Consider the following 25271-nt stretch of genomic DNA (forward strand, 5'->3'; position numbering starts at 1 on the left):
TCCCTCAGTAGTCAGGTGAGAGCCGGCTGCTCGTGGTGATGAGCGCTCTGGGCTCGTTTCTGAGCAGTCCCCCCCCCCCTTCCCCAGTAGTCAGGTCAGAACCAGCTGCTTGTGGTGATGATGGCTCTTGGCTCATGTTTGAGCTGTTCTCTCCCCCAACTCATGAAGACGTCATGGAAGCTTGTAGCCATATAAAAATATCATAGCTTTATTAAATCCAATACAAAAATACACATAGACAAATTTAAAAAAGAGAGGTATACCCAATATAACACCACAAGTAGCATATGCGATATGATGCTTAACAAAAATTAGTGTATTAGTACTTAAGAAAGTTGCTAAGAGTGTATCAAAAAATATATAAATATACACACTTGCATCATATACATGAGTCAATGCATATCATGGTCCAGGCTGGAGAGAAAAAAGAATGGTCTGCAGAACATGAACCCTGATCACAGAGGTAAGTAATGCACTAGTTTGCCAGGCCAGTCTAATGTCCAACTGGCTATTAAATTCATCAAAATTGCAGGAATAAAGTAAAGATGTTAACAGGGCTGCAGATATAATCACAAAGATGATATGCAAATAAGTATAGACAGAGAGCATATAGACCCCCCAGGACGAAGCTCACGCGAAACGCGCGTCGGGGATCTACAACGCCACTCAGGTCATATGCTTCATCTATTTCTCATGGGTCTGGTTGGGTGTATAGGGAATGGGAGCAGCGCTATGCAAATACTTTATGGTTTTACTTCTAATCACTGAGCATTCAATTAGTTAACCTATGCATGGTCCGCTCTCTGTCTATACTTATTTGCATATCATCATTGTGATTATATCTGCAGCCCTGTTAACATCTTTACTTTATTCCTGCAATTTTGATGAATTTAATAGCCAGTTGGACATTAGACTGGCCTGGCAAACTAGTGCATTACTTACCTCTGTGATCAGGGTTCATGTTCTGCAGACCATTCTTTTTTCTCTCCAGCCTGGACCATGATATGCATTGACTCATGTATATGATGCAAGTGTGTATATTTATATATTTTTTGATACACTCTTAGCAACTTTCTTAAGTACTAATACACTAATTTTTGTTGAGCATCATATCGCATATGCTACTTGTGGTGTTATATTGGGTATACCTCTCTTTTTTAAATTTGTCTATGTGTATTTTTGTATTGGATTTAATAAAGCTGTGATATTTTTATATGGCTACAAGCTTCCATGACGTCTTCATGAGTTGGATATTAGGTGGGAAGTTCCATCAATCTAAGGCCGATCTTGTTGTTTGGATTTTGTTCTCTCCCCCAGTAGTCAGGTGAGAGCCGGCTGCTCTTGGTGATGATGGATCCAGGCTCGTTTCTGAGCAGTTCTCCCCAGTAGTCAGGTGAGAGCCGGCTGCTCTTGGTGATGATGGATCGGGGCTCGTTTCTGAGCAGTTCTCCCCAGTAGTCAGGTGAGAGCCGGCTGCTCTTGGTGATGATGGATCCGGGCTTGTGTCTGAGCAGTTCCCCCCAGTAGTCAGGTGAGAGCCGGCTGCTCTTGGTGATGATGGATCGGGGCTCGTGTCTGAGCAGTTCTCCCCAGTAGTCAGGTGAGAGCCGGCTGCTCTTGGTGATGATGGATCGGGGCTCGTGTCTGAGCAGTTCTCCCCAGTAGTCAGGTGAGAGCCGGCTGCTCTTGGTGATGATGGATCCGGGCTCGTTTCTGAGCAGTTCTTCCCCAGTAGTCAGGTGAGAGCCGGCTGCTCTTGGTGATGATGGATCGGGGCTCGTGTCTGAGCAGTTCTCACCAAGTAGTCAGGTGAGAGCCGGCTGCTCTTGGTGATGATGGATCCGGGCTCGTGTCTGAGCAGTTCTCCCCAAGTAGTCAGGTGAGAGCCGGCTGCTCTTGGTGATGATGGATCCGGGCTCGTGTCTGAGCAGTTCTCCCCAAGTAGCCAGGTGAGAGCCGGCTGCTCTTGGTGATGATGGATCCGGGCTCGTGTCTGAGCAGTTCTCCCCAGTAGCCAGGTGAGAGCCGGCTGCTCTTGGTGATGATGGATCCGGGCTCGTTTCTGAGCAGTTCTTCCCTAGTAGTCAGGTCAGAGCCGGCTGCTCTTGGTGATGATGGATCCGGGCTCGTGTTTGAGCAGTTCTCCCCAGTAGTCAGGTGAGAGCCGGCTGCTCTTGGTGATGATGGATCGGGGCTCGTGTCTGAGCAGTTCTCCCCAGTAGTCAGGTGAGAGCCGGCTGCTCTTGGTGATGATGGATCCGGGCTCGTTTCTGAGCAGTTCTTCCCCAGTAGCCAGGTGAGAGCCGGCTGCTCGTGGTGATGATGGATCCGGGCTCGTGTTTGAGCAGTTCTCCCCAGTAGTCAGGTGAGAGCCGGCTGCTCTTGGTGATGATGGATCGGGGCTCGTGTCTGAGCAGTTCTCCCCAGTAGTCAGGTGAGAGCTGGCTGCTCTTGGTGATGATGGATCTGGGCTCGTTTCTGAGCAGTTCTTCCCCAGTAGCCAGGTGAGAGCCGGCTGCTCTTGGTGATGATGGATCCGGGCTCGTGTTTGAGCAGTTCTCCCCAGTAGTCAGGTGAGAGCCGGCTGCTCTTGGTGATGATGGATCGGGGCTCGTGTCTGAGCAGTTCTCCCCAGTAGTCAGGTGAGAGCCGGCTGCTCTTGGTGATGATGGATCCGGGCTCGTTTCTGAGCAGTTCTTCCCCAGTAGCCAGGTGAGAGCCGGCTGCTCTTGGTGATGATGGATCCGGGCTCGTTTCTGAGCAGTTCCTCCCCAGTAGTCAGGTGAGAGCCGGCTGCTCTTGGTGATGATGGATCCGGGCTCGTGTCTGAGCAGTTCTCCCTAGTAGTCAGGCAAGAGCCGGCTACTCGTGGTGATGATGGATCCAGGCTCGTGTCTGAGCGGTTCTCCCCCAGTAGTCAGGTCAGAGCCGGCTGGTCTTGGTGATTATGGATCCAGACTCGTGTCTGAGCAGTTTACCCCAGTGCTCAGGTCAGAATTAGCTGCTCGTGGTGATGATGGCTCCGGGTTCGTGTCTGAGCTGTTCTATTCCCCCCCTTAAGTAGTAAGGTCAGAGCCAGCTGTTTGTGGTTATGATGGCTTGGCATCGAGCTCGTGTCTGAGCTGTTCTGGCCCCCCCAGTAGTCAGGTCAGATCCGGCTACTCTTGGTGATAATGGATCCGGACTCGTGTCTGAGAAGTTCTGCCCTCCCCCAGTAGTCAGGTCAGAGCCAACTGCTCATGGTTATGATGGCTCCGAGCTCCTGTCTGAGCAGTTCCCCCACAGTAGTCAGGTCAGAGCCAGATGCGCATGGTGATGATAGCTCTGGGCTTGTGTCTGAGCAATTCTCCCCAGTAGTCAGGTTAGAGCCAGCTGCACGTGGTGATGATGGCTCCGGTCTCCTGTCTGAGCAGTACTCCCCAGTAGTCAGGTCAGAGCCGGATGCAAATGGTGATGATGGCTCCGGGCTTGTGTCTGAGCAGTTCTCCCCAGTAGTCATGTCAGAGCTGGCTCCTTGTGGTGATGATGGCTCTGGGCTCATGTCTAAGGAGTGTAACTCTTTTGTCTTTCAGTCCAGAGATCGGTGTATAAAGATCTCGTGAAGTTTCTGCAGGCGGACGAGTTTCTGTCTGAAGTGCAGCTGAGAGACAAGGTTTGTGTGGTAAAATGGGTCCAATTACCAAGATTGTTGAGATTTTTGAGGTTTGAGTTTCCTTAATTACTGGTGGACCCCTGTGTTGGTACACTGGGTTCAGTGGATGCTCTTGTCTGCTGACCCAAGACCGCAAGGATCAGGGCTCATCCCATGAAATGCCCACTCTCCTTTTACTGTCGGCGTAACACTACTCAGACAACACAGGGTGAAGGTAACACAGTGTGGCAGTACTTTATTGAACCACAAAACAGGCAAATAACACAGAACAATCCCAGCAAATACATAAGATGGTGCAAAATTACAGATTTTCACCCTTCCGCTGACTCGGCGGAATTAGATCAGCGGCTTCCAAGGCCAACAACCCCCACCAGTGGCACCTCACTTTTGATGGGCACCCAAAGCTAATAGTCCATTGAGACACGTGGCCATGTGACCGTAGGGTCACAGTCTGACTTCTCCGAACGTCTCCATGGAGCCAGGTGACCAGTGGTTCCCAAACTGGCTTCCCAGAACGTCTCTATGGGTTAAGTGATAGTAAATAGAGCAGATCTGTATTCTTCCAGTTGGGCCGAGGTCCCTCTAGCTGGCTTCCTTTAGAATGTCAAATCTGTATTCTCCTTGATGGAGCCATGTTGCCTTGGTGTTGTGCTGTAGAGACTCTCTCTTCATAGAGTCATGGTGTCCTGGCTGTTATGTCAAGTCACTCTGGACGCAGAGGTACATCCCGCTTTCATAGTTCACAGCCCTTATTCAGGCATTATTCCAGAGGATTTGGAGAAGGTGACAGGAGCTCATCTCTCACTGTTCGAGAGTTCATAGTTTCTCCTTCAAAGTGTACAACTCATCAAACTGCATGACCTGGTACAGTGGGTAATCCACATATTAGCAAACATCGATTGTTCAATGAATCTGCCTCCCTGTCTTCCAAGGATAGCAGCACAATAAATTATAGGAGCTGATATAAGAGGTAAACAGCAGCCATTCATTAATTCACAAACAGCAATGCAACCTACAAAATGAGTCAATTTTCAGATTCGCATGAATAATAGTCTATGATTCTTGACCTACCGAAGAAAAACACATCAATTTTAGAGTCAAAATTCAGACTCATGAATAATAGGTTGTGTTTCTTGACCTACTGAAACAAAATGTCTGGCATAATTAAGATTAAGGCTGTGTTCACACACAGCGTTTTTTTAGCGGTTTTTACCGCGGTTTTTGCTATAAAACCGCTATAACACCGCTAAAAATAAGCTGCACAGTCATTTCTATGCATTTTGCACTTTTTGTGCATATTGATGCGTTTTTTACCGCGAAAAAAAATGCATCACGGTAAAAAACGCAGCATGCACATTAATTTTGCGGATTTTCCCCGTTTTAGGCTGTGTTCACACACAGCGTTTTTTTAGCGGTTTTTACCGCGGTTTTCACTATAAAACCGCTATAAAACCGCTAAAAATAAGGTGCACAGTCATTTCTATGCATTTTGCACTTTTTGTGCACATTGATGTGTTTTTTACCGCGAAAAAACCGCATCGCGGTAAAAACCGCAGCATGCACATTAATTTTGCGTTTTTTTCCGCGGTTTAGGCTTCTCCCATGCTTTTAGAAACCGCTGCGGTAAAAAACGCATCAAAAACGCATCAAAACCGCGCAAAAAACGCACAAAAACCGCCGCGGAAAAATAGGTGCGGTTTCTGGGAAGGGATTCAGGTTTTTGTGCAGAAATTCTCTGCAACGTGTGCACTTAGCCTTAATGCTGTGTTTTACACCTGCTCCTCCCATTACGTAGCTTTCAGTCTGTAAACTCTCACAAGATTCACCTGAAATCCTCGGTGCTGCTTGTCCCTCTGTCCTGTCCATGGCTGAGTCTTTGTTCTTCTCCGCAGGGGGAGTTCACTTTTGAGAATGACTCGCTGATAGAGGGCGGCCAACTGAATGAAATGACCAATGAAACCACGTTCCGAGAAGTGCGGCAGTACCGGAGCGGCCACCATCTCGTCCGCTTCTACTTCCTGACCCGCGTCTACTCTGCTTACCTGGAGAGCATACTGTCAGATTTCCAGAGCGGCCCCCAACCGGACGTGATGATAGTAAACTCCTGCGTTTGGGATCTTAATAGGTGACCGCCACCACTATGGTATCCACTGTTGCCATATTGGTGACAGATCCTCATTGTCCTCATCTCCTTCAGGTACAATGACAAACAGCTGGATGGCTACAAGACCAACCTGGACCATCTGTTCCTGCGCCTCAAGGAGGTTCTGAACCCCCAGTGCCTCATCATATGGAGCATGACCATGCCGGTCGGATTCAGGGAGAATGACGGCTGTTACCAGAACCCCCCACACAACCTTCGGAAGGACATCGTGGAAGCGAACTTCTACAGCGCCATTTTGGCTGATTTCCACCATTTCGACGTCCTGGACATGCACTACCATTTCCGCTATGACCTGGATCTCCGATGCACTGACGCCACCCACTGGAACCAGAAAGCACATCGGAAGTACACCCAGATCCTGCTGACCCACATCGCAGTGGCCTGGGGTGTGAGAATGCCGAAGGCCAAAAAGCCAAAAGGTGCTGGACCTGGACACCATGAAATATGCTAAGTGGGCTGTGCTGCACCTGCCCATCTTGTATCACCTGCTCTTGCTCCTCTGTTTCAGGTTCTCCTCTGCTCCCTGCGCCTTCTCACCGGTTCTCATTGGAAAATGACCCCCATCCCATGCTGTACCCCCCAATCAAAGAGCGAGAGCACTGCAGCCCAGGTAAGATGCCATCATGTTGCTCCATTTCATTTCCAGCAGTGACATTAGATTTCAGTCTTTATTCATGGCCATGTTCTGACGTATAATTATAAGTGCCCCCCTCCATGGATGAGAAGCCCTCATACATTTGAGAATGACCCCTTCCATGAATGCAAAGCTCCCACATCATGTGAGTGACCCCCCATTTGTGAGAACCCCCTTACATTGTGATTGACCCCCTCCATGGATCAGAACCCCCCCCCATATTTTATCAGTGATCCCCTCCACGGAAGAAGAGCCTCCACACAGTGACTGAACCCTTCCATGGATGAGAAGCCCCAACACATTGTGACTGAACCCTTCCATGGATGAGAAGCCCCCGCACATTGTGAGTGATCCCCTCCATGGATGAGAAGCCCCCACACATTGTGAGTGATCCCCTCCATGGAAGAGAAGCCCCCACACATTGTGAGTTATCCCCTCTATGGATGAGAAGCCCCCACACATTGTGAGTGATCCCCTCCATGGATGAGAAGCCCCCACACATTGTGAGTGATCCCCTCCATGGAAGAGAAGCCCCCACACATTGTGAGTTATCCCCTCCATGGATGAGAAGCCTCCGCACATTGTGAGTGACCCCCTCCATGGATGAGAAGCCCCGCACATTGTGAGTGATCCCCTCCATGGAAGAGAAGCCCCCACACATTGTGAGTGACCCCCTCTATGCATAAGAAGCCCCCACACATTGTGAGTGATCCCCTCCATGGATGAGAAGCCCCCACACATTGTGAGTGATCCCCTCCATGGAAGAGAAGCCCCCACACATTGTGAGTGATCCCCTCTATGCATAAGAAGCCCCCACACATTGTGAGTGATCCCCTCCATGGATGAGAAGCCCCCACACATTGTGAGTGATCCCCTCCATGGAAGAGAAGCCCCCACACATTGTGAGTGACCCCCTCCATGGAAGAGAAGCTCCCACACATTGTGAGTGATCCCCTCCATGGAAGAGAAGCCCCCGCACATTGTGAGTGATCCCCTCCATGGAAGAGAAGCCCCCACACATTGTGAGTGATCCCCTGCATGGATGAGAAGCCCCCACACATTGTGAGTGATCCCCTCCATGGAAGAGAAGCCCCCACACATTGTGAGTTATCCCCTCTATGGATGAGAAGCCCCCACACATTGTGAGTGATCCCCTCCATGGATGAGAAGCCCCCACACATTGTGAGTGATCCCCTCCATGGAAGAGAAGCCCCCACACATTGTGAGTTATCCCCTCTATGGATGAGAAGCCCCCACACATTGTGAGTGATCCCCTCCATGGATGAGAAGCCCCCACACATTGTGAGTGATCCCCTCCATGGAAGAGAAGCCCCCACACATTGTGAGTGATCCCCTCCATGGAAGAGAAGCCCCCACACATTGTGAGTGACCCCCTCCATGGAAGAGAAGCCCCCACACATTGTGAGTGACCCCCTCCACGGAAGAGAAGCCCCCGCACATTGTGAGTGATCCCCTCCATGGAAGAGAAGCCCCGCACATTGTGAGTGATCCCCTCCATGGAAGAGAAGCCCCCGCACATTGTGAGTGATCCCCTCCATGGATGAGAAGCCTCCACACATTGTGAGTGATCCCCTCCATGGAAGAGAAGCCCCCACACATTGTGAATGATCCCCTCCACGGAAGAGAAGCCCCCACACATTGTGAGTGATCCCCTCCATGGAAGAGAAGCCCCCACACATTGTGAGTGATCCCCTCCATGGATGAGAAGCCCCCACACATTGTGAGTGATCCCCTCCATGGATGAGAAGCCCCCACACATTGTGAGTGATCCCCTCCATGGAAGAGAAGCCCCCGCACATTGTGAGTGATCCCCTCCATGGAAGAGAAGCCCCGCACATTGTGAGTGATCCCCTCCATGGAAGAGAAGCCCCCGCACATTGTGAGTGATCCCCTCCATGGATGAGAAGCCTCCACACATTGTGAGTGATCCCCTCCATGGAAGAGAAGCCCCCACACATTGTGAATGATCCCCTCCATGGATGAGAAGCCCCCACACATTGTGAGTGATCCCCTCCATGGATGAGAAGCCCCCCACACATTGTGAGTGATCCCCTCCATGGAAGAGAAGCCCCCACACATTGTGAGTGATCCCCTCCATGGAAGAGAAGCCCCCACACATTGTGAGTGATCCCTTCCATGGATGAGAAGCCCCCACACATTGTGAGTGATCCCTTCCATGGATGAGAAGCCCCCACACATTGTGAATGATCCCCTCCATGGATGAGAAGCCCCCACACATTGTGAGTGATCCCCTCCATGGATGAGAAGCCCCCCACACATTGTGAGTGATCCCCTCCATGGAAGAGAAGCCCCCACACATTGTGAGTGATCCCTTCCATGGATGAGAAGCCTCCGCACATTGTGAGTGATCCCCTCCATGGATGAGAAGCCCCCACACATTGTGAGTGTTCCCCTCCATGGATGAGAAGCCCCCACACATTGTGAGTGTTCCCCTCCATGGATGAGAAGCCCCCACACATTGTGAGTGATCCCCTCCATGGATGAGAAGCCCCCACACATTGTGAGTAATCCCCTCCATGGATGAGAAGCCCCCCACACATTGTGAGTGATCCCCTCTATGGATGAGAAGCCCCCACACATAGTGAGTGATCCCCTCCATGGATGAGAAGCCCCCACACATTGAGAGAGACCCCCTCTATGGATGAGAAGCCCCCGCACATTGTGAGTGATCCCCTCTATGGATGAGAAGCCCCCGCACATTGTGAGTGATCCCCTCCATGGATGAGAAGCCCCCACACATTTTGAGTGACCCTCTCCATTGATGAGAAGCCCCCACAAATTGTGAGTGATACCCTCCATGGATGAGAAGCCCCCGCACATTGTGTGTGATCCCCTCCATGGATGAGAAGCCCCCGCACATTGTGAGTGATCCCCTCCATGGATGAGAAGCCCCCACACATTGTGAATGACCTCCTCCATGGATGAGAAGCCCCCACACATTGTGAGTGATCCCCTCTCTGGATGAGAAGCCCCCGCACATTGTGAGTGACCCCCTTCATGCATGAGAAGCCCCCACACATTGTGAGTGATCCCCTCTATGGATGAGAAGCCCCCACACATTGTGAGTGATCCCCTCCATGGATGAGAAGCCCCCGCACATTGTGAGTGACCCCCTCCATGGATGAGAAGCCCCCACACATTTTGAGTGACCCTCTCCATTGATGAGAAGCCCCCACAAATTGTGAGTGATACCCTCCATGGATGAGAAGCCCCCGCACATTGTGTGTGATCCCCTCCATGGATGAGAAGCCCCCGCACATTGTGAGTGATCCCCTCCATGGATGAGAAGCCCACGCACATTGTGAGTGACCTCCTCCATGGATGAGAAGCCCCCACACATTGTGAGTGATCCCCTCTCTGGATGAGAAGCCCCCGCACATTGTGAGTGATCCCCTTCATGCATGAGAAGCCCCCACACATTGTGAGTGATCCCCTCTATGGATGAGAAGCCCCCACACATTGTGAGTGATCCCCTCCATGGATGAGAAGCCCCCGCACATTGTGAGTGACCCCCCTCCATGGATGAGAAGCCCCCGCACATTGTGAGTGACCCCCCTCCATGGATGAGAAGCCTCCGCACATTGTGAGTGATCCCCTCTATGGATGAGAAGCCCCCACACATTGTGAGTGACCCCCTCCATGGATGAGAAGCCCCGACACATTGTGAGTGATCCCCTCCATGGATGAGAAGCCCCCACACATTGTGATTGATCCCCTCCATGGATGAGAAGCCCCCACACATTGTGAGTGATCCCCTGCATGGATGAGAAGCCCCCACACATTGTGAGTGATCCCCTCTATGGATGAGGAGCCCACGCACATAGTGAGTGATCCCCTCTATGCATAAGAAGCCCCCACACATTGTGAGTGATCCCCTCCGTGGATGAGAAGCCCCCACACATTGTAAGTGATCCCCTCCATGGATGAGAAGCCCCCGCACATTGTGAGTGATCCCCTTCATGGATGAGAAGCCCCCACACATTGTGAGTGATCCCCTCCATGGATGAGTAGCCCCCACACATTGTGAGTGACCCCCTCCATGGATGAGAAGCCCCCACACATTGTGAGTGATCCCCTCCATGGATGAGAAGCCCCCACACATTGTGAGTGATCCCCTCCATGGATGAGAAGCCCCCACACATTGTGAGTGACCCCCTCCATGGATGAGAAGCCCCCACACATTGTGAGTGATCCCCTCCATGGATGAGAAGCCCCCACACATTGTGAGTGATCCCCTCCATGGATGAGTAGCCCCCACACATTGTGAGTGACCCCCTCCATGGATGAGAAGCCCCCGCACATTGTGAGTGATCCCCTCCATGGATGAGAAGCCCCCACACATTGTGAGTGATCCCCTCTATGGATGAGAAGCCCCCGCACATTGTGAGTGACCCCCTCCATGGATGAGAAGCCCCCTCACATTGTGAGTGATCCCCTCCATGGATGAGAAGCCTCCACACATTGAGTGACCCCCTCCATGGATGAGAAGCCCCGTACATTGTGAGTGACCCCCTCCATGGATGAGAAGCCCCCACACATTGTGAGTGATCCCCTCCATGGATGAGAAGCCCCCACACAGTGTGAGTAATCCCCTCCATGGATGAGAAGCCTCCACACATTGTGAGAGACCCCCTCTATGGATGAGAAGCCCCCGCACATTGTGAGTGATCCCCTCTATGGATGAGAAGCCTCCACACATTGTAAGTGATCCCCTCCATGGATGAGAAGCCCCCACACATTTTGAGTGACCCTCTCCATGGATGAGAAACCCCCACACATTGTGAGTGACCCTCTCCATGGATGAGAAACCCCCACACATTGTGAGTGATACCCTCCATGGATGAGAAGCCCCACACATTGTGAGTGACCCCTCCATGGATGAGAAGCCCCCGCACATTGTGAGCGACTGACTCCTCTTTAGGAGATGGTTCTAGCACTTTCTTGGGCCCATGACACACTTTATTCACAGCAACTGAACATTTCTCTGAATTTCTTTGCTCCTTAATCAACCATTTAGAGGCATAATCTTAATAGCAGCAATGTCCTTGCCTGTAAAGATCTTCTGATACAAATCAAAGATGATTCACAGATTTCTTGTACATGACCAAGGTTATCCGAAAATGGAAATTATTTCAAGCATCAGCACCATTTTAAAGCCACCAGTATTTTATGATAATTCAATCAGCATGACAGTGATATCAGCTTCCTTGTCCTGGTTAATACTTTCTCGTAAGCTAATAAGATGGCTGATAATGTAACCAGGTCACTTTATGGCAGGGCTGAAACTCAGTGGGAAAGGGGTTTTTGTGGCTAAGTTAACTTTCATGGTAAGTTGGTATGTGAAGGGAGATGCGTGTCACTGCACCTACTGCGGTCAGTGATGTAAAACCAGAGTGTTTTTCCTCCAGCACACTAAGTGCTGAGAGGGTTAATAGGAACCTATGTTTTGGGCTAGTTTTAGTGGACTTTCATAGAGCGGGTGGGGGGTGGTCCACGTATCTCCACCTGCAGAGTCCTACCAGGACCTGTGTGAGGTCAAGGTCATGTGACCATCACATGGGAGAGCAGGAACTCCCACATAGCTCCCGGAGGAGCTGAGGACTGTGCGGGATAACTGCAGGTCAACCCTGCAGGGAAAGGACTCGTAAGGACTGTGTTGGATAACTGCAGGTCAACCCTGCAGGGAAAGGACTCGTAAGGACTGTGCAGGATAACTGCAGGTCAACCCTGCAGAGAAAGGACTCATAAGGACTGTGTGGGATAACTGCAGGTGAACCCTGCAGAGAAAGGACTCATAAGGACTGTGCGGGATAACTGCAGGTCAACCCTGCAGAGAAAGGACTCATAAGGTCTGTGCGGGATAACTGCAGGTCAACCCTGCAGAGAAAGGACTCATAAGGACTGTGCGGGATAACTGCAGGTGAACCCTGCAGAGAAAGGACTCATAAGGTCTGTGCGGGATAACTGCAGGTCAACCCTGCAGAGAAAGGACTCATAAGGACTGTGCGGGATAACTGCAGGTGAACCCTGTAGAGAAAGGACTCATAAGGTCTGTACGGGATAACTGCAGGTGAACCCTGCAGAGAAAGGACTCATAAGGACTGTGCGGGATAACTGCAGGTGAACCCTGCAGAGAAAGGACTCATAAGGACTGTGCGGGATAACTGCAGGTGAACCCTGCAGAGAAAGGACTCATAAGGTCTGTGCAGGATAACTGCAGGTCAACCCTGCAGAGAAAGGACTCATAATGACTGTGCGGGATAACTGCAGGTGAACCCTGCAGAGAAAGGACTCATAAGGTCTGTGCAGGATAACTGCAGGTCCACCCTGCAGAGAAAGGACTCATAAGTACTGTGTGGGATAACTGCAGGTGAACCCTGCAGAGAAAGGACTCATAAGGACTGTGTGGGATAACTGCAGGTGAACCCTGCAGAGAACAGAGTAATAAGGACTGCGGGATAACTGCAGGTGAACCCTGCAGGGAATGGACTCATAAGGACTGTGCGGGATAACGGCAGGTGAACCCTGCAGAAAAAGGACTCATAAGGACGTGCGGGATAACGGCAGGTGAACCCTGCAGAGAAAGGACTCATAAGGACGTGCGGGATAACTGCAGGTGAACCCTGCAGGGAATGGACTCATAAGGACGTGCGGGATAACTGCAGAAAAAGGACTCATAAGGACGTGCGGGATAACGGCAGGTGAACCCTGCAGAGAACGGAGTCGTAAGGACGTGCGGGATAACGGCAGGTGAACCCTGCAGAGAACGGAGTCGTAATGTCTGTGCGGGATAACTGCAGGTGAACCCTGCAGAGAAAGGACTCATAAGGACGTGCGGGATAACGGCAGGTGAACCCTGCAGAGAAAGGACTCATAAGGACGTGCGGGATAACTGCAGGTGAACCCTGCAGCGAAAGGACTCATAAGGACTGTGCGGGATAACGGCAGAAAAAGGACTCATAAGGACGTGCGGGATAACGGCAGGTGAACCCTGCAGAGAACGGAGTCGTAAGGACGTGCGGGATAACGGCAGGTGAACCCTGCAGAGAACGGAGTCGTAAGATCTGTGCGGGATAACTGCAGGTGAACCCTGCAGCGAAAGGACTCATAAGGACTGTGCGGGATAAAGGCAGGTGAACCCTGCAGAGAAAGGACTCATAAGGACTCTGGGATAACTGCAGGTGAACGCTGCAGAGAATGGACTCATAAGGACTGTGCGGGATAACTGCAGGTCAACCCTGCAGAGAACGGACTCATAAGGTCTGTGCGGGATAACTGCAGGTCAACCCTGCAGAGAAAGGACTCATAAGATCTGTGCGGGATAACTGCAGGTCAACCCTGCAGAGAAAGGACTCATAAGGACTGTGCGGGATAACTGCAGGTGAACCCTGCAGAGAAAGGACTCATAAGGACTGTGCGGGATAACTGCAGGTCAACCCTGCAGAGAACGGACTCATAAGGTCTGTGCGGGATAACTGCAGGTCAACCCTGCAGAGAAAGGACTCATAAGATCTGTGCGGGATAACTGAAGGTCAACCCTGCAGAGAAAGGACTCATAAGGACTGTGCGGGATAACTGCAGGTGAACCCTGTAGAGAAAGGACTCATAAGGACTGTGCGGGATAACTGCAGGTCAACCCTGCAGAGAAAGGACTCATAAGGACTGTGCGGGATAACTGCAGGTGAACCCTGCAGAGAAAGGACTCATAAGGTCTGTGCGGGATAACTGCAGGTCAACCCTGCAGAGAAAGGACTCATAAGGACTGTGCGGGATAACTGCAGGTGAACCCTGTAGAGAAAGGACTCATAAGGTCTGTACGGGATAACTGCAGGTGAACCCTGCAGAGAAAGGACTCATAAGGACTGTGCGGGATAACTGCAGGTGAACCCTGCAGAGAAAGGACTCATAAGGACTGTGCGGGATAACTGCAGGTGAACCCTGCAGAGAAAGGACTCATAAGGACTGTGCGGGATAACTGCAGGTGAACCCTGCAGAGAAAGGACTCATAAGGTCTGTGCGGGATAACTGCAGGTCAACCCTGCAGAGAAAGGACTCATAAGTACTGTGTGGGATAACTGCAGGTGAACCCTGCAGAGAAAGGACTCATAAGGACTGTGTGGGATAACTGCAGGTGAACCCTGCAGAGAACAGAGTAATAAGGACTGCGGGATAACTGCAGGTGAACCCTGCAGGGAATGGACTCATAAGAACGTGCGGGATAACTGCAGAAAAAGGACTCATAAGGACGTGCGGGATAACGGCAGGTGAACCCTGCAGAGAACGGAGTCGTAAGGACGTGCGGGATAACGGCAGGTGAACCCTGCAGAGAACGGAGTCGTAATGTCTGTGCGGGATAACTGCAGGTGAACCCTGCAGAGAAAGGACTCATAAGGACGTGCGGGATAACGGCAGGTGAACCCTGCAGAGCAAGGACTCATAAGGACGTGCGGGATAACTGCAGGTGAACCCTGCAGCGAAAGGACTCATAAGGACTGTGCGGGATAACGGCAGAAAAAGGACTCATAAGGACGTGCGGGATAACGGCAGGTGAACCCTGCAGAGAACGGAGTCGTAAGGACGTGCGGGATAACGGCAGGTGAACACTGCAGAGATCGGAGTCGTAATGTCTGTGTGGGATAACTGCAGGTGAACCCTGCAGAGAAAGGACTCATAAGGACGTGCGGGATAACTGCAGGTGAACCCTGGAGAAAAAGGACTCATAAGGACGTGCGGGATAACGGCAGGTGAACCCTGCAGAGAACGGCGTCGTAAGGTCTGTGCGGGATAACTGCAGGTGAACCCTGCAGCGAAAGGACTCATAAGGACTGTGCGGGATAACGGCAGGTGAACCCTGCAGAGAAAGGACTCATAAGGACTCTGGGATAACTGCAGGTGAACGCTGCAGAGAATGGACTCATAAGGACTGTGAGATAACTGCAGGTGAACCCTGCAGAGAACAGACTCATAAGGACTGTGCGGGATAACTGCAGGTGAACCCTGCAGAGAATGGACTCATAAGGACTCTGGGATAACGGCAGGTGAACCCTGCAGAGAACGGACTCATAAGGACTGTGCGGGATAACTGCAGGTGAACCCTGCAAAGAACGGACTCATAAGGACTGTGTTGGATAACTGCAGGTGAACCCTGCAAAGAACGGACTCATAAGGACTGTGCGGGATAACTGCAGGTGAACCCTGCAGAGAACGGACTCATAAGGACTGTGCGGGATAACTGCAGGTGAACCCTGCAGAGAACGGACTCATAAGGACTGTGCGGGATAACTGCAGGTGAACCCTGCAGACAAAGGACTCAAGGACTGTGCGGGATAACTGCAGGTGAACCCTGCAAAGAACGGACTCATAAGGACTGTGTTGGATAACTGCAGGTGAACCCTGCAGAGAAAGGACTCATAAGGACTGTGCGGGATAACTGCAGATGAACCCTGCAGAGAAAGGACTCATAAGGACTGTGCGGGATAACTGCAGGTGAACCCTGCAGAGAAAGGACTCATAAGGACTGTGCGGGATAACTGCAGGTGAACCCTGCAGAGAACGGGCTCATAAGGACTGTGCGGGAGAACTGCAGGTGTTTTGTTGGTTTTACCATTATGCCAGCAGGGCTTTGGTTATTTTGCTGAAGCTTGCCACGGTTTATATCATCCCCAATAAACCAGCAGGTGATTCTTCGCCAGGACGGTTCCTGTTTCTACCTGAGGCAGCAGCCAAGTGTGTAAACCCCTCACAGTAAGAAATTACTGCAATTTGTTTTCTGTAATTCATCAGATCACTCTTCATAACAATCCGGGAATAATGCAAATTACCGTCCGTCACCTTTGTACAGTATATACAGTATATACCCCTGTATACTGCTGTCCTGATATTACACATACAGTATATAGAGAGTAACGCCATTATGTATGTGAAGATCTGAGGTTGTGGGCTGTGATAATCACCTAGGCAGGTGAACGATGCAACTCTTTTTATTCCATACATCCATGGTTGTACAACAAATCCAGGTAGACGGCCAAAATACAATGTCCTCAGTCCACAAGCCCCCAACCTGAGATCGGTAGTCCCACTGCCCCCCAGGAGATACTCACTGTCTCCCAACTTTTGGTTGACCCACAGCTTCTGGTATCTCCTGCCGGTATAGTGTGCAGCCTATGTTCCTCCAGATGATGGATATCACCACCGTAGCTCATGGATACCCCTCCAGCCAGCAACCGATCTCCAGAACTCCATAGATCATCCAACAATCCCAGCTTGGATCCTCTCCCTTCAAAGTCCCTCCAACAACTGCCTGATTCACCCCCCGTCTTTTCCTCCCTACCCCTTATACCTGTTCCTTTAGTTCACAGAATGAAGCCTATTCCGTCACCTGAGACTCCATGTGAGACCCCCTGTGGTGACGGCTCCCCTGGGTCCACTATCTCCATCCACACAATGGGCCCAGGGCTGGTAGGACAATGGATTGGTAGGATGATTGCTTTACATTTACCTTTAGGGTACCGTTACACCTAGCGACTCACCAGCGATCCCGACCAGTGATATGACGCGGTCAGGATCGCTGGTGCATCGCTAGGTGGTCGCTAGTGAGCTGCCAAACAGGCAGATCTCACCATATCATCCATATCACCAAAATCATACATATCCTCCACCCCATACTCCAGTGCCCATATACCCATTACACATTCTCCATCCCATAGTCCCGTGCCCATATACCCATCACACATCATACATCCCATAGTCCCGTGCCCATATACCCATCACACATCCTCCATCCCATAGTCCAGTGCCCATATACCCATCACACACCCTCCATCCCATAGTCCCGTGCCCATATACCCATCACACATCCTCCATCCCATAGTCTAGTGCCCATATACCCATTGCACATTCTCCATCCCATAGTCCCGTGCCCATATACCCATCACACATCCTCCATCCCATAGTCCAGTGCCCATATACCCATTACACATTCTCCATCCCATGGTCCCGTGCCCATATACCCATCATACATATCCTCCATCCCAGGGTCCCGTGCCCATATACCCATCACACACCCTCCATCCCATAGTCCAGTGCCCATATACCCATCACACACCCTCCATCCCATAGTCCCGTGCCCATATACCCATCACACATCCTCCATCCCATAGTCCCGTGCCCATATACCCATCACACATCCTCCATCCCATAGTCCAGTGCCCATATACCCATTACACATTCTCCATCCCATAGTCCCGTGCCCATATACCCATCACACATCCTCCATCCCATAGTCACGTGCCCATATAGCCATCACACATCCTCCATCCCATAGTCCAGTGCCCATATACCCATTACACATTCTCCATCCCATAGTCCCGTGCCCATATACCCCTCACACATCCTCCATCCCATAGTCCAGTGCCCATATACCCATTACACATTCTCCATCCCATAGTCCCGTGCCCATATACCCATCATACATATCCTCCATCCCATAGTCCAGTGCCCATATACTCATGACACATTCTCCATCCCATAGTCCCGTGCCCATATACCCATCATACATATCCTCCATCCCATAGTCCAGTGCCCATATACTCATGACACATCCTCCATCCCATAGTCCCGTGCCCATATACCCATCAAACATATCCTCCATCCCATAGTCCCGTGCCCATATACCCATCACACACCCTCCATCCCATAGTCCAGTGTCCATATACCCATCACACACCCTCCATCCCATAGTCCAGTGCCCATATACCCATCACACATCTTCCATCCCATAGTCCAGTGCCCATAGACCCATCACACATCATCCATCCCATAGTCCCGTGCCCATATACCCATCATACATATCCTCCATCCCATAGTCGAGTGCCCATATACCCATCACACATCCTCCATCCCATAGTCCAGTGCCCATATACTCATGACACATTCTCCATCCCATAGTCCCGTGCCCATATACCCATCACACATCATCCATCCCATAGTCCCGTGCCCATATACCCATCACACATCCTCCATCCCATAGTCCAGTGCCCATATACCCATTACACATTCTCCATCCCATAGTCCCGTGCCCATATACCCATCATACATATCCTCCATCCCATAGTCGAGTGCCCATATACCCATCACACATCCTCCATCCCATAGTCCCGTGCCCATATACCCATCATACATATCCTCCATCCCATAGTCCCGTGCCCATATACCCATCACACACCCTCCATCCCATAGTCCAGTGCCCATATACCCATCACACACCCTCCATCCCATAGTCCAGTGCCCATATACCCATCACACATCATCCATCTCATAGTCCAGTGCCCATATACCCATCATACATATCCTCCATCCCATAGTCCCGTGCCCATATACCCATCACACACCATCCCATAGACACATCTTCCCTCTTAAAGGGATCCCCGGTTTGGAAGTCAGGGCAAATCCACTAAGCGTTCTGGTTCTGACCCCAGGCTGACGGGATGATGTGGGATATTAGAGGTAGTAGTCCGGTGGCTCTGGCTGACGGGATGATGTGGGATATTAGTGGTAGTAGTCCGGTGGCTCTGGCTGATGGGATGATGTGGGATATTAGGGGTAGTAGTCCGGTGGCTCTGGCTGACGGGATGATGTGGGATATTAGAGGTAGTAGTCCGGTGGCTCTGGCTGATGGGATGATGTGGGATATTAGGGGTAGTAGTCCGGTGGCTCTGGCTGACGGGATGATGAGGGATATTAGGGGTAGTAGTCCGGTGGCTCTGGCTGACGGGATGATGTGGGATATTAGGGGTAGTAGTCCAATGGCTCTGACTGACGGGATGATGTGGGATATTAGGGGTAGTAGTCCGGTGGCTCTGGCTGATGGGATGATGTGGGATATTAGGGGTAGTAGTCCGGTGGCTCTGGCTGACGGGATGATGTGGGATATTAGGGGTAGTAGTCTGGTGGCTCTGGCTGACGGGATGATGTGGGATATTAGGGGTAGTAGTCCGGTGGCTCTGGCTGATGGGATGATGTGGGATATTAGGGGTAGTAGTCCGGTGGCTCTGGCTGACGGGATGATGTGGGATATTAGTGGTAGTAGTCTGGTGGCTCTGGCTGACGGGATGATGTGGGATATTAGGGGTAGTAGTCCGGTGGCTCTGGCTGACGGGATGATGTGGGATATTAGTGGTAGTAGTCCGGTGGCTCTGGCTGATGGGATGATGTGGGATATTAGGGGCAGTAGTCCGGTGGCTCTGGCTGACGGGATGGTGTGGGATATTAGGGGTAGTAGTCTGGTGGCTCTGGCTGACGGGATGATGTGGGATATCAGGGGTAGTAGTCCGGTGGCTCTGGCTGACGGGATGATGTGGGATATTAGGGGTAGTAGTCTGGTGGCTCTGGCTGACGGGATGATGTGGGATATTAGGGGTAGTAGTCTGGTGGCTCTGGCTGACGGGATGATGTGGGATATTAGGGAAAGTAGTCCGGTGGCTCTGGCTGACGGGATGATGTGGGATATTAGGGGTAGTAGTCTGGTGGCTCTGGCTGATGGGATGATGTGGGATATCAGGGGTAGTAGTCCGGTGGCTCTGGCTGACGGGATGATGTGGGATATTAGGGGTAGTAGTCCGGTAGCTCTGGCTGACGGGATGATGTGGGATATTAGTGGTAGTAGTCCGGTGGCTCTGGCTGACGGAATGATGTGGGATATTAGGGGTAGTAGTCCGGTGGCTCTGGCTGACGGGATGATGTGGGATATTAGGGGTAGTAGTCTGGTGGCTCTGGCTGACGGGATGATGTGGGATATTAGGGGTAGTAGTCCGGTGGCTCTGGCTGACGGGATGATGTGGGATATTAGGGGTAGTAGTCTGGTGGCTCTGGCTGACGGGATGATGTGGGATATTAGTGGTAGTAGTCCGGTGGCTCTGGCTGACGGGATGATGTGGGATATTAGTGGTAGTAGTCCGGTGGCTCTGGCTGACGGGATGATGTGGGATATTAGGGGTAGTAGTCCGGTGGCTCTGGCTGACGGGATGATGTGGGATATTAGGGGTAGTAGTCTGGTGGCTCTGGCTGACGGGATGATGTGGGATATTAGTGGTAGTAGTCCGGTGGCTCTGGCTGACGGGATGATGTGGGATATTAGGGGTAGTAGTCCGGTGGCTCTGGCTGACGGGATGATGTGGGATATTAGTGGTAGTAGTCCGGTGGCTCTGGCTGACGGAATGATGTGGGATATTAGGGGTAGTAGTCCGGTGGCTCTGGCTGACGGGATGATGTGGGATATTAGTGGTAGTAGTCCGGTGGCTCTGGCTGATGGGATGATGTGGGATATTAGGGGTAGTAGTCCGGTGGCTCTGGCTGACGGGATGATGAGGGATATTAGGGGTAGTAGTCCGGTGGCTCTGGCTGACGGGATGATGTGGGATATTAGGGGTAGTAGTCCGGTGGCTCTGACTGACGGGATGATGTGGGATATTAGGGGTAGTAGTCCGGTGGCTCTGGCTGACGGGATGATGTGGGATATTAGAGGTAGTAGTCCGGTGGCTCTGGCTGACGGAATGATGTGGGATATTAGGGGTAGTAGTCCGGTGGCTCTGGCTGACGGGATGATGTGGGATATTAGAGGTAGTAGTCCGGTGGCTCTGGCTGATGGGATGATGTGGGATATTAGGGGTAGTAGTCCGGTGGCTCTGGCTGACGGGATGATGAGGGATATTAGGGGTAGTAGTCCGGTGGCTCTGGCTGACGGGATGATGTGGGATATTAGGGGTAGTAGTCCGGTGGCTCTGACTGACGGGATGATGTGGGATATTAGGGGTAGTAGTCCGGTGGCTCTGGCTGATGGGATGATGTGGGATATTAGGGGTAGTAGTCCGGTGGCTCTGGCTGACGGGATGATGTGGGATATTAGGGGTAGTAGTCTGGTGGCTCTGGCTGACGGGATGATGTGGGATATTAGGGGTAGTAGTCCGGTGGCTCTGGCTGATGGGATGATGTGGGATATTAGTGGTAGTAGTCCGGTGGCTCTGGCTGACGGGATGATGTGGGATATTAGGGGAAGTAGTCCGGTGGCTCTGACGGGATGATGTGGGATATTAGGGGTAGTAGTCCGGTAGCTCTGGCTGATGGGATGATGTGGGATATTAGGGGTAGTAGTCCGGTAGCTCTGGCTGATGGGATGATGTGGGATATTAGGGGTAGTAGTCCGGTGGCTCTGGCTGACGGGATGATTTGTGATATTAGGGGTAGTAGTCCGGTGGCTCTGGCTGACGGGATGATTTGTGATATTAGGGGTAGTAGTCCGGTAGCTCTGGCTGATGGGATGATGTGGGATATTAGTGGTAGTAGTCCGGTGGCTCTGGCTGATGGGATGATTTGTGATATTAGGGGTAGTAGTCCGGTAGCTCTGGCTGATGGGATGATGTGGGATATTAGTGGTAGTAGTCCGGTGGCTCTGGCTGATGGGATGATGTGTGATATTAGGGGTAGTAGTCCGGTAGTTCTGGCTGATGGGATGATGTGGGATATTAGGGGTAGTAGTCCGGTAGTTCTGGCTGATGGGATGATGTGGGATATTAGGGGTAGTAGTCCGGTAGCTCTGGCTGACGGGATGATGTGGGATATTAGTGGTAGTAGTCCGGTGGCTCTGGCTAACGGGATGATGTGGGATATTAGGGGAAGTAGTCCGGTGGCTCTGACGGGATGATGTGGGATATTAGGGTAGTAGTCCGGTGGCTCTGGCTAACGGGATGATGTGGGATATTAGGGGTAGTAGTCCGGAAGCTCTGGCTGACGGGATGATGTGGGATATTAGGGGTAGTAGTCTGGTGGCTCTGGCTGACGGGATGATGTGGGATATTAGGGGTAGTAGTCCGGTGGCTCTGGCTGACGGGATGATGTGGGATATTAGGGGTAGTAGTCCGGTGGCTCTGGCTGACGGGATGATGTGGGATATTAGGGGTAGTAGTCCGGTGGCTCTGGCTGACAGTATGATGTGGGATATTAGGGGTAGTAGTCCGGTGGCTCTGGCTGACGGGGTGATGTGGTGGGATATTAGTGGTAGTAGTCCGGTGGCTCTGGCTGACGGGATGATGTGGGATATTAGTGGTAGTAGTTCAGTGGCTCTGGCTGACGGGATGATGTGGGATATCAGGGGTAGTAGTTCGGTGGCTCTGGCTGACGGGATGATGTGGGATATTAGTGGTAGTAGTCCGGTGGCTCTGGATGAAGGGATGATGTGGGATATCAGGGGTAGTAGTCCGGTGGCTCTGGCTGACGGGATGATGTGGGATATTAGGGGTAGTAGTCCGGTAGCTCTGGCTGATGGGATGATGTGGGATATTAGAGGTAGTAGTCCGGAAGCTCTGGCTGACGGGATGATGTGGGATATTAGGGGTAGTAGTCCGGTGGCTCTGGCTGACGGGATGATATGGGATATTAGGGGTAGTAGTCCGGTGGCTCTGGCTGACGGGATGATGTGTGATATTAGGGGTAGTAGTCCGGTGGCTCTGGCTGACGGGATGATGTGTGATATTAGGGGTAGTAGTCCGGTGGCTCTGGCTGACGGGATGGTGTGTGATATTAGGGGTAGTAGTCAGGTAGCTCTGGCTGACGGGATGATGTGGGGTATTAGGGGTAGTAGTCCGGTGGCTCTGGCTGACGGGATGATGTGTGATATTAGGGGTAGTAGTCCGGTGGCTCTGGCTGACGGGAAGATGTGGGATATTAGGGGTAGTAGTCCGGTAGCTCTGGCTGACGGGATGATGTGGGGTATTAGGGATAGTAGTCCGGTGGCTCTGGCTGACGGGATGATGTGGGATATTAGGGGTAGTAGTCCGGTGGCTCTGGCTGGCGGGATGATGTGGGATATTAGGGGTAGTAGTCCGGTGGCTCTGGCTGACGGGATGATGTGGGATATTAGGTGTAGTAGTCCGGTGGCTCTGGCTGATGGGATGTGGGATATTAGGGATAGTAGTCCGGTGGCTCTGGCTGGCGGGATGATGTGGGATATTAGGGGTAGTAGTCCGGTGGCTCTGGCTGATGGGATGATGTGGGATATTAGGGGTAGTAGTCCGGTGGCTCTGGCTGACGGGATGATGTGGGATATTAGGGGTAGTAGTCCGGTGGCTCTGGCTGGCGGGATGATGTGGGATATTAGGGGTAATAGTCCGGTGGCTCTGGCTGACGGGATGATGTGGGATATTAGGGGTAGTAGTCCGGTGGCTCTGGCTGATGGGATGTGGGATATTAGGGATAGTAGTCCGGTGGCTCTGGCTGGCGGGATGATGTGGAATATTAGGGGTAGTAGTCCGGTGGCTCTGTAGTAATCCGGTGGCTCTGGCTGAAGGGATGATGTGGGATATTAGGGGTAGTAGTCCAGTGGCTCTGGCTGATGGGATGATGTGGGATATTAGGGGTAGTAGTCCGGTGGCTCTGGCTGACGGGATGATGTGGGATATTAGGGATAGTAGTCCGGTGGCTCTGGCTGACGGGATGATGTTGGATATTAGGGGTAGTAGTCTGGTGGCTCTGGCTGACAGGATGATGTGGAACATTAGGGGTAGTAGTCCGGTGGCTCTGGCTGACGGGATAATGTGGGATATTAGTGGTAGTAGTCCGGTGGCTCTGGCTGATGGGATGATGTGGAACATTAGGGGTAGTAGTCCGGAGGCTCTGGCTGACGGGATGATGTGGGATATTAAGGGTAGTAGTCCGGTGGCTCTGGCTGACGGGATAATGTGGGATATTAGGGGTAGTAGTCCGGTGGCTCTGGCTGATGGGATGATGTGGGATATTAGGGGTAGTAGTCCGGTGGCTCTGGCTGGCGGGATGATGTGGGATATTAGGGGTAGTAGTCCGGTGGCTCTGGCTGATGGGATGTGGGATATTAGGGATAGTAGTCCGGTGGCTCTGGCTGGCGGGATGATGTGGAATATTAGGGGTAGTAGTCCGGTGGCTCTGGCTGACGGGATGATGTGGGATATTAGGGGTAGTAGTCCGGTGGCTCTGGCTGATGGGATGTGGGATATTAGGGATAGTAGTCCGGTGGCTCTGGCTGGCGGGATGATGTGGGATATTAGGGGTAGTAGTCCGGTGGCTCTGGCTGACGGGATGATGTGGGATATTAGGGATAGTAGTCCGGTGGCTCTGTAGTAGTCCGGTGGCTCTGGCTGAAGGGATGATGTGGGATATTAGGGGTAGTAGTCCAGTGGCTCTGGCTGATGGGATGATGTGGGATATTAGGGGTAGTAGTCCGGTGGCTCTGGCTGACGGGATGATGTGGGATATTAGGGATAGTAGTCCGGTGGCTCTGGCTGACGGGATGATGTTGGATATTAGGGGTAGTAGTCTGGTGGCTCTGGCTGACGGGATAATGTGGGATATTAGTGGTAGTAGTCCGGTGGCTCTGGCTGATGGGATGATGTGGGATATTAGGGGTAGTAGTCCGGTGGCTCTGGCTGACGGGATGATGTGGGATATTAAGGGTAGTAGTCCGGTGGCTCTGGCTGACGGGATAATGTGGGATATTAGGGGTAGCAGTCCGGTAGCTCTGGCTGATGGGATGATGTGGGATATTAGGGGTAGTAGTCCGGTGGCTCTGGCTGATGGGATGATGTGGGATATTAGGGGTAGTAGTCCGGTAGCTCTGGCTGATGGGATGATGTGGGATATTAGGGGTAGTAGTCCGGTGGCTCTGGCTGATGGGACGATGTGGGATATTAGGGATATTAGTCTGGTGGCTCTGGCTGACGGGATGATGTGGGATATTAGTGGTAGTAGTCCGGTGG

At 51.8% G+C, this 25271-nt stretch overlaps 1 protein-coding gene across 8 annotated transcripts in view; it reads left to right on the top strand.

Annotated features, from left to right (window-relative positions):
• The window catches only part of LOC141075712 (PC-esterase domain-containing protein 1A-like), a 173952-nt gene that overhangs the window by 64552 nt on the left and 84129 nt on the right, over nucleotides 1-25271 (top strand). For all 8 annotated transcript variants that reach the window (XM_073562859.1, XM_073562854.1, XM_073562858.1 and 5 more), the window contains 4 exons: nucleotides 3573-3652; nucleotides 5545-5777; nucleotides 5850-6235; nucleotides 6325-6426. In XM_073562859.1, the coding sequence (XP_073418960.1) occupies nucleotides 3573-3652; nucleotides 5545-5777; nucleotides 5850-6235; nucleotides 6325-6426 (801 nt within the window). The remainder of the gene's footprint in view (nucleotides 1-3572; nucleotides 3653-5544; nucleotides 5778-5849; nucleotides 6236-6324; nucleotides 6427-25271) is intronic.

The sequence above is a fragment of the Dendrobates tinctorius genome, unplaced genomic scaffold, assembly GCF_039654945.1.
Source record: "Dendrobates tinctorius isolate UK_male_01 unplaced genomic scaffold, ASM3965494v1 ptg000367l, whole genome shotgun sequence".
NCBI classification, from domain to species: Eukaryota; Metazoa; Chordata; class Amphibia; order Anura; family Dendrobatidae; genus Dendrobates; species Dendrobates tinctorius.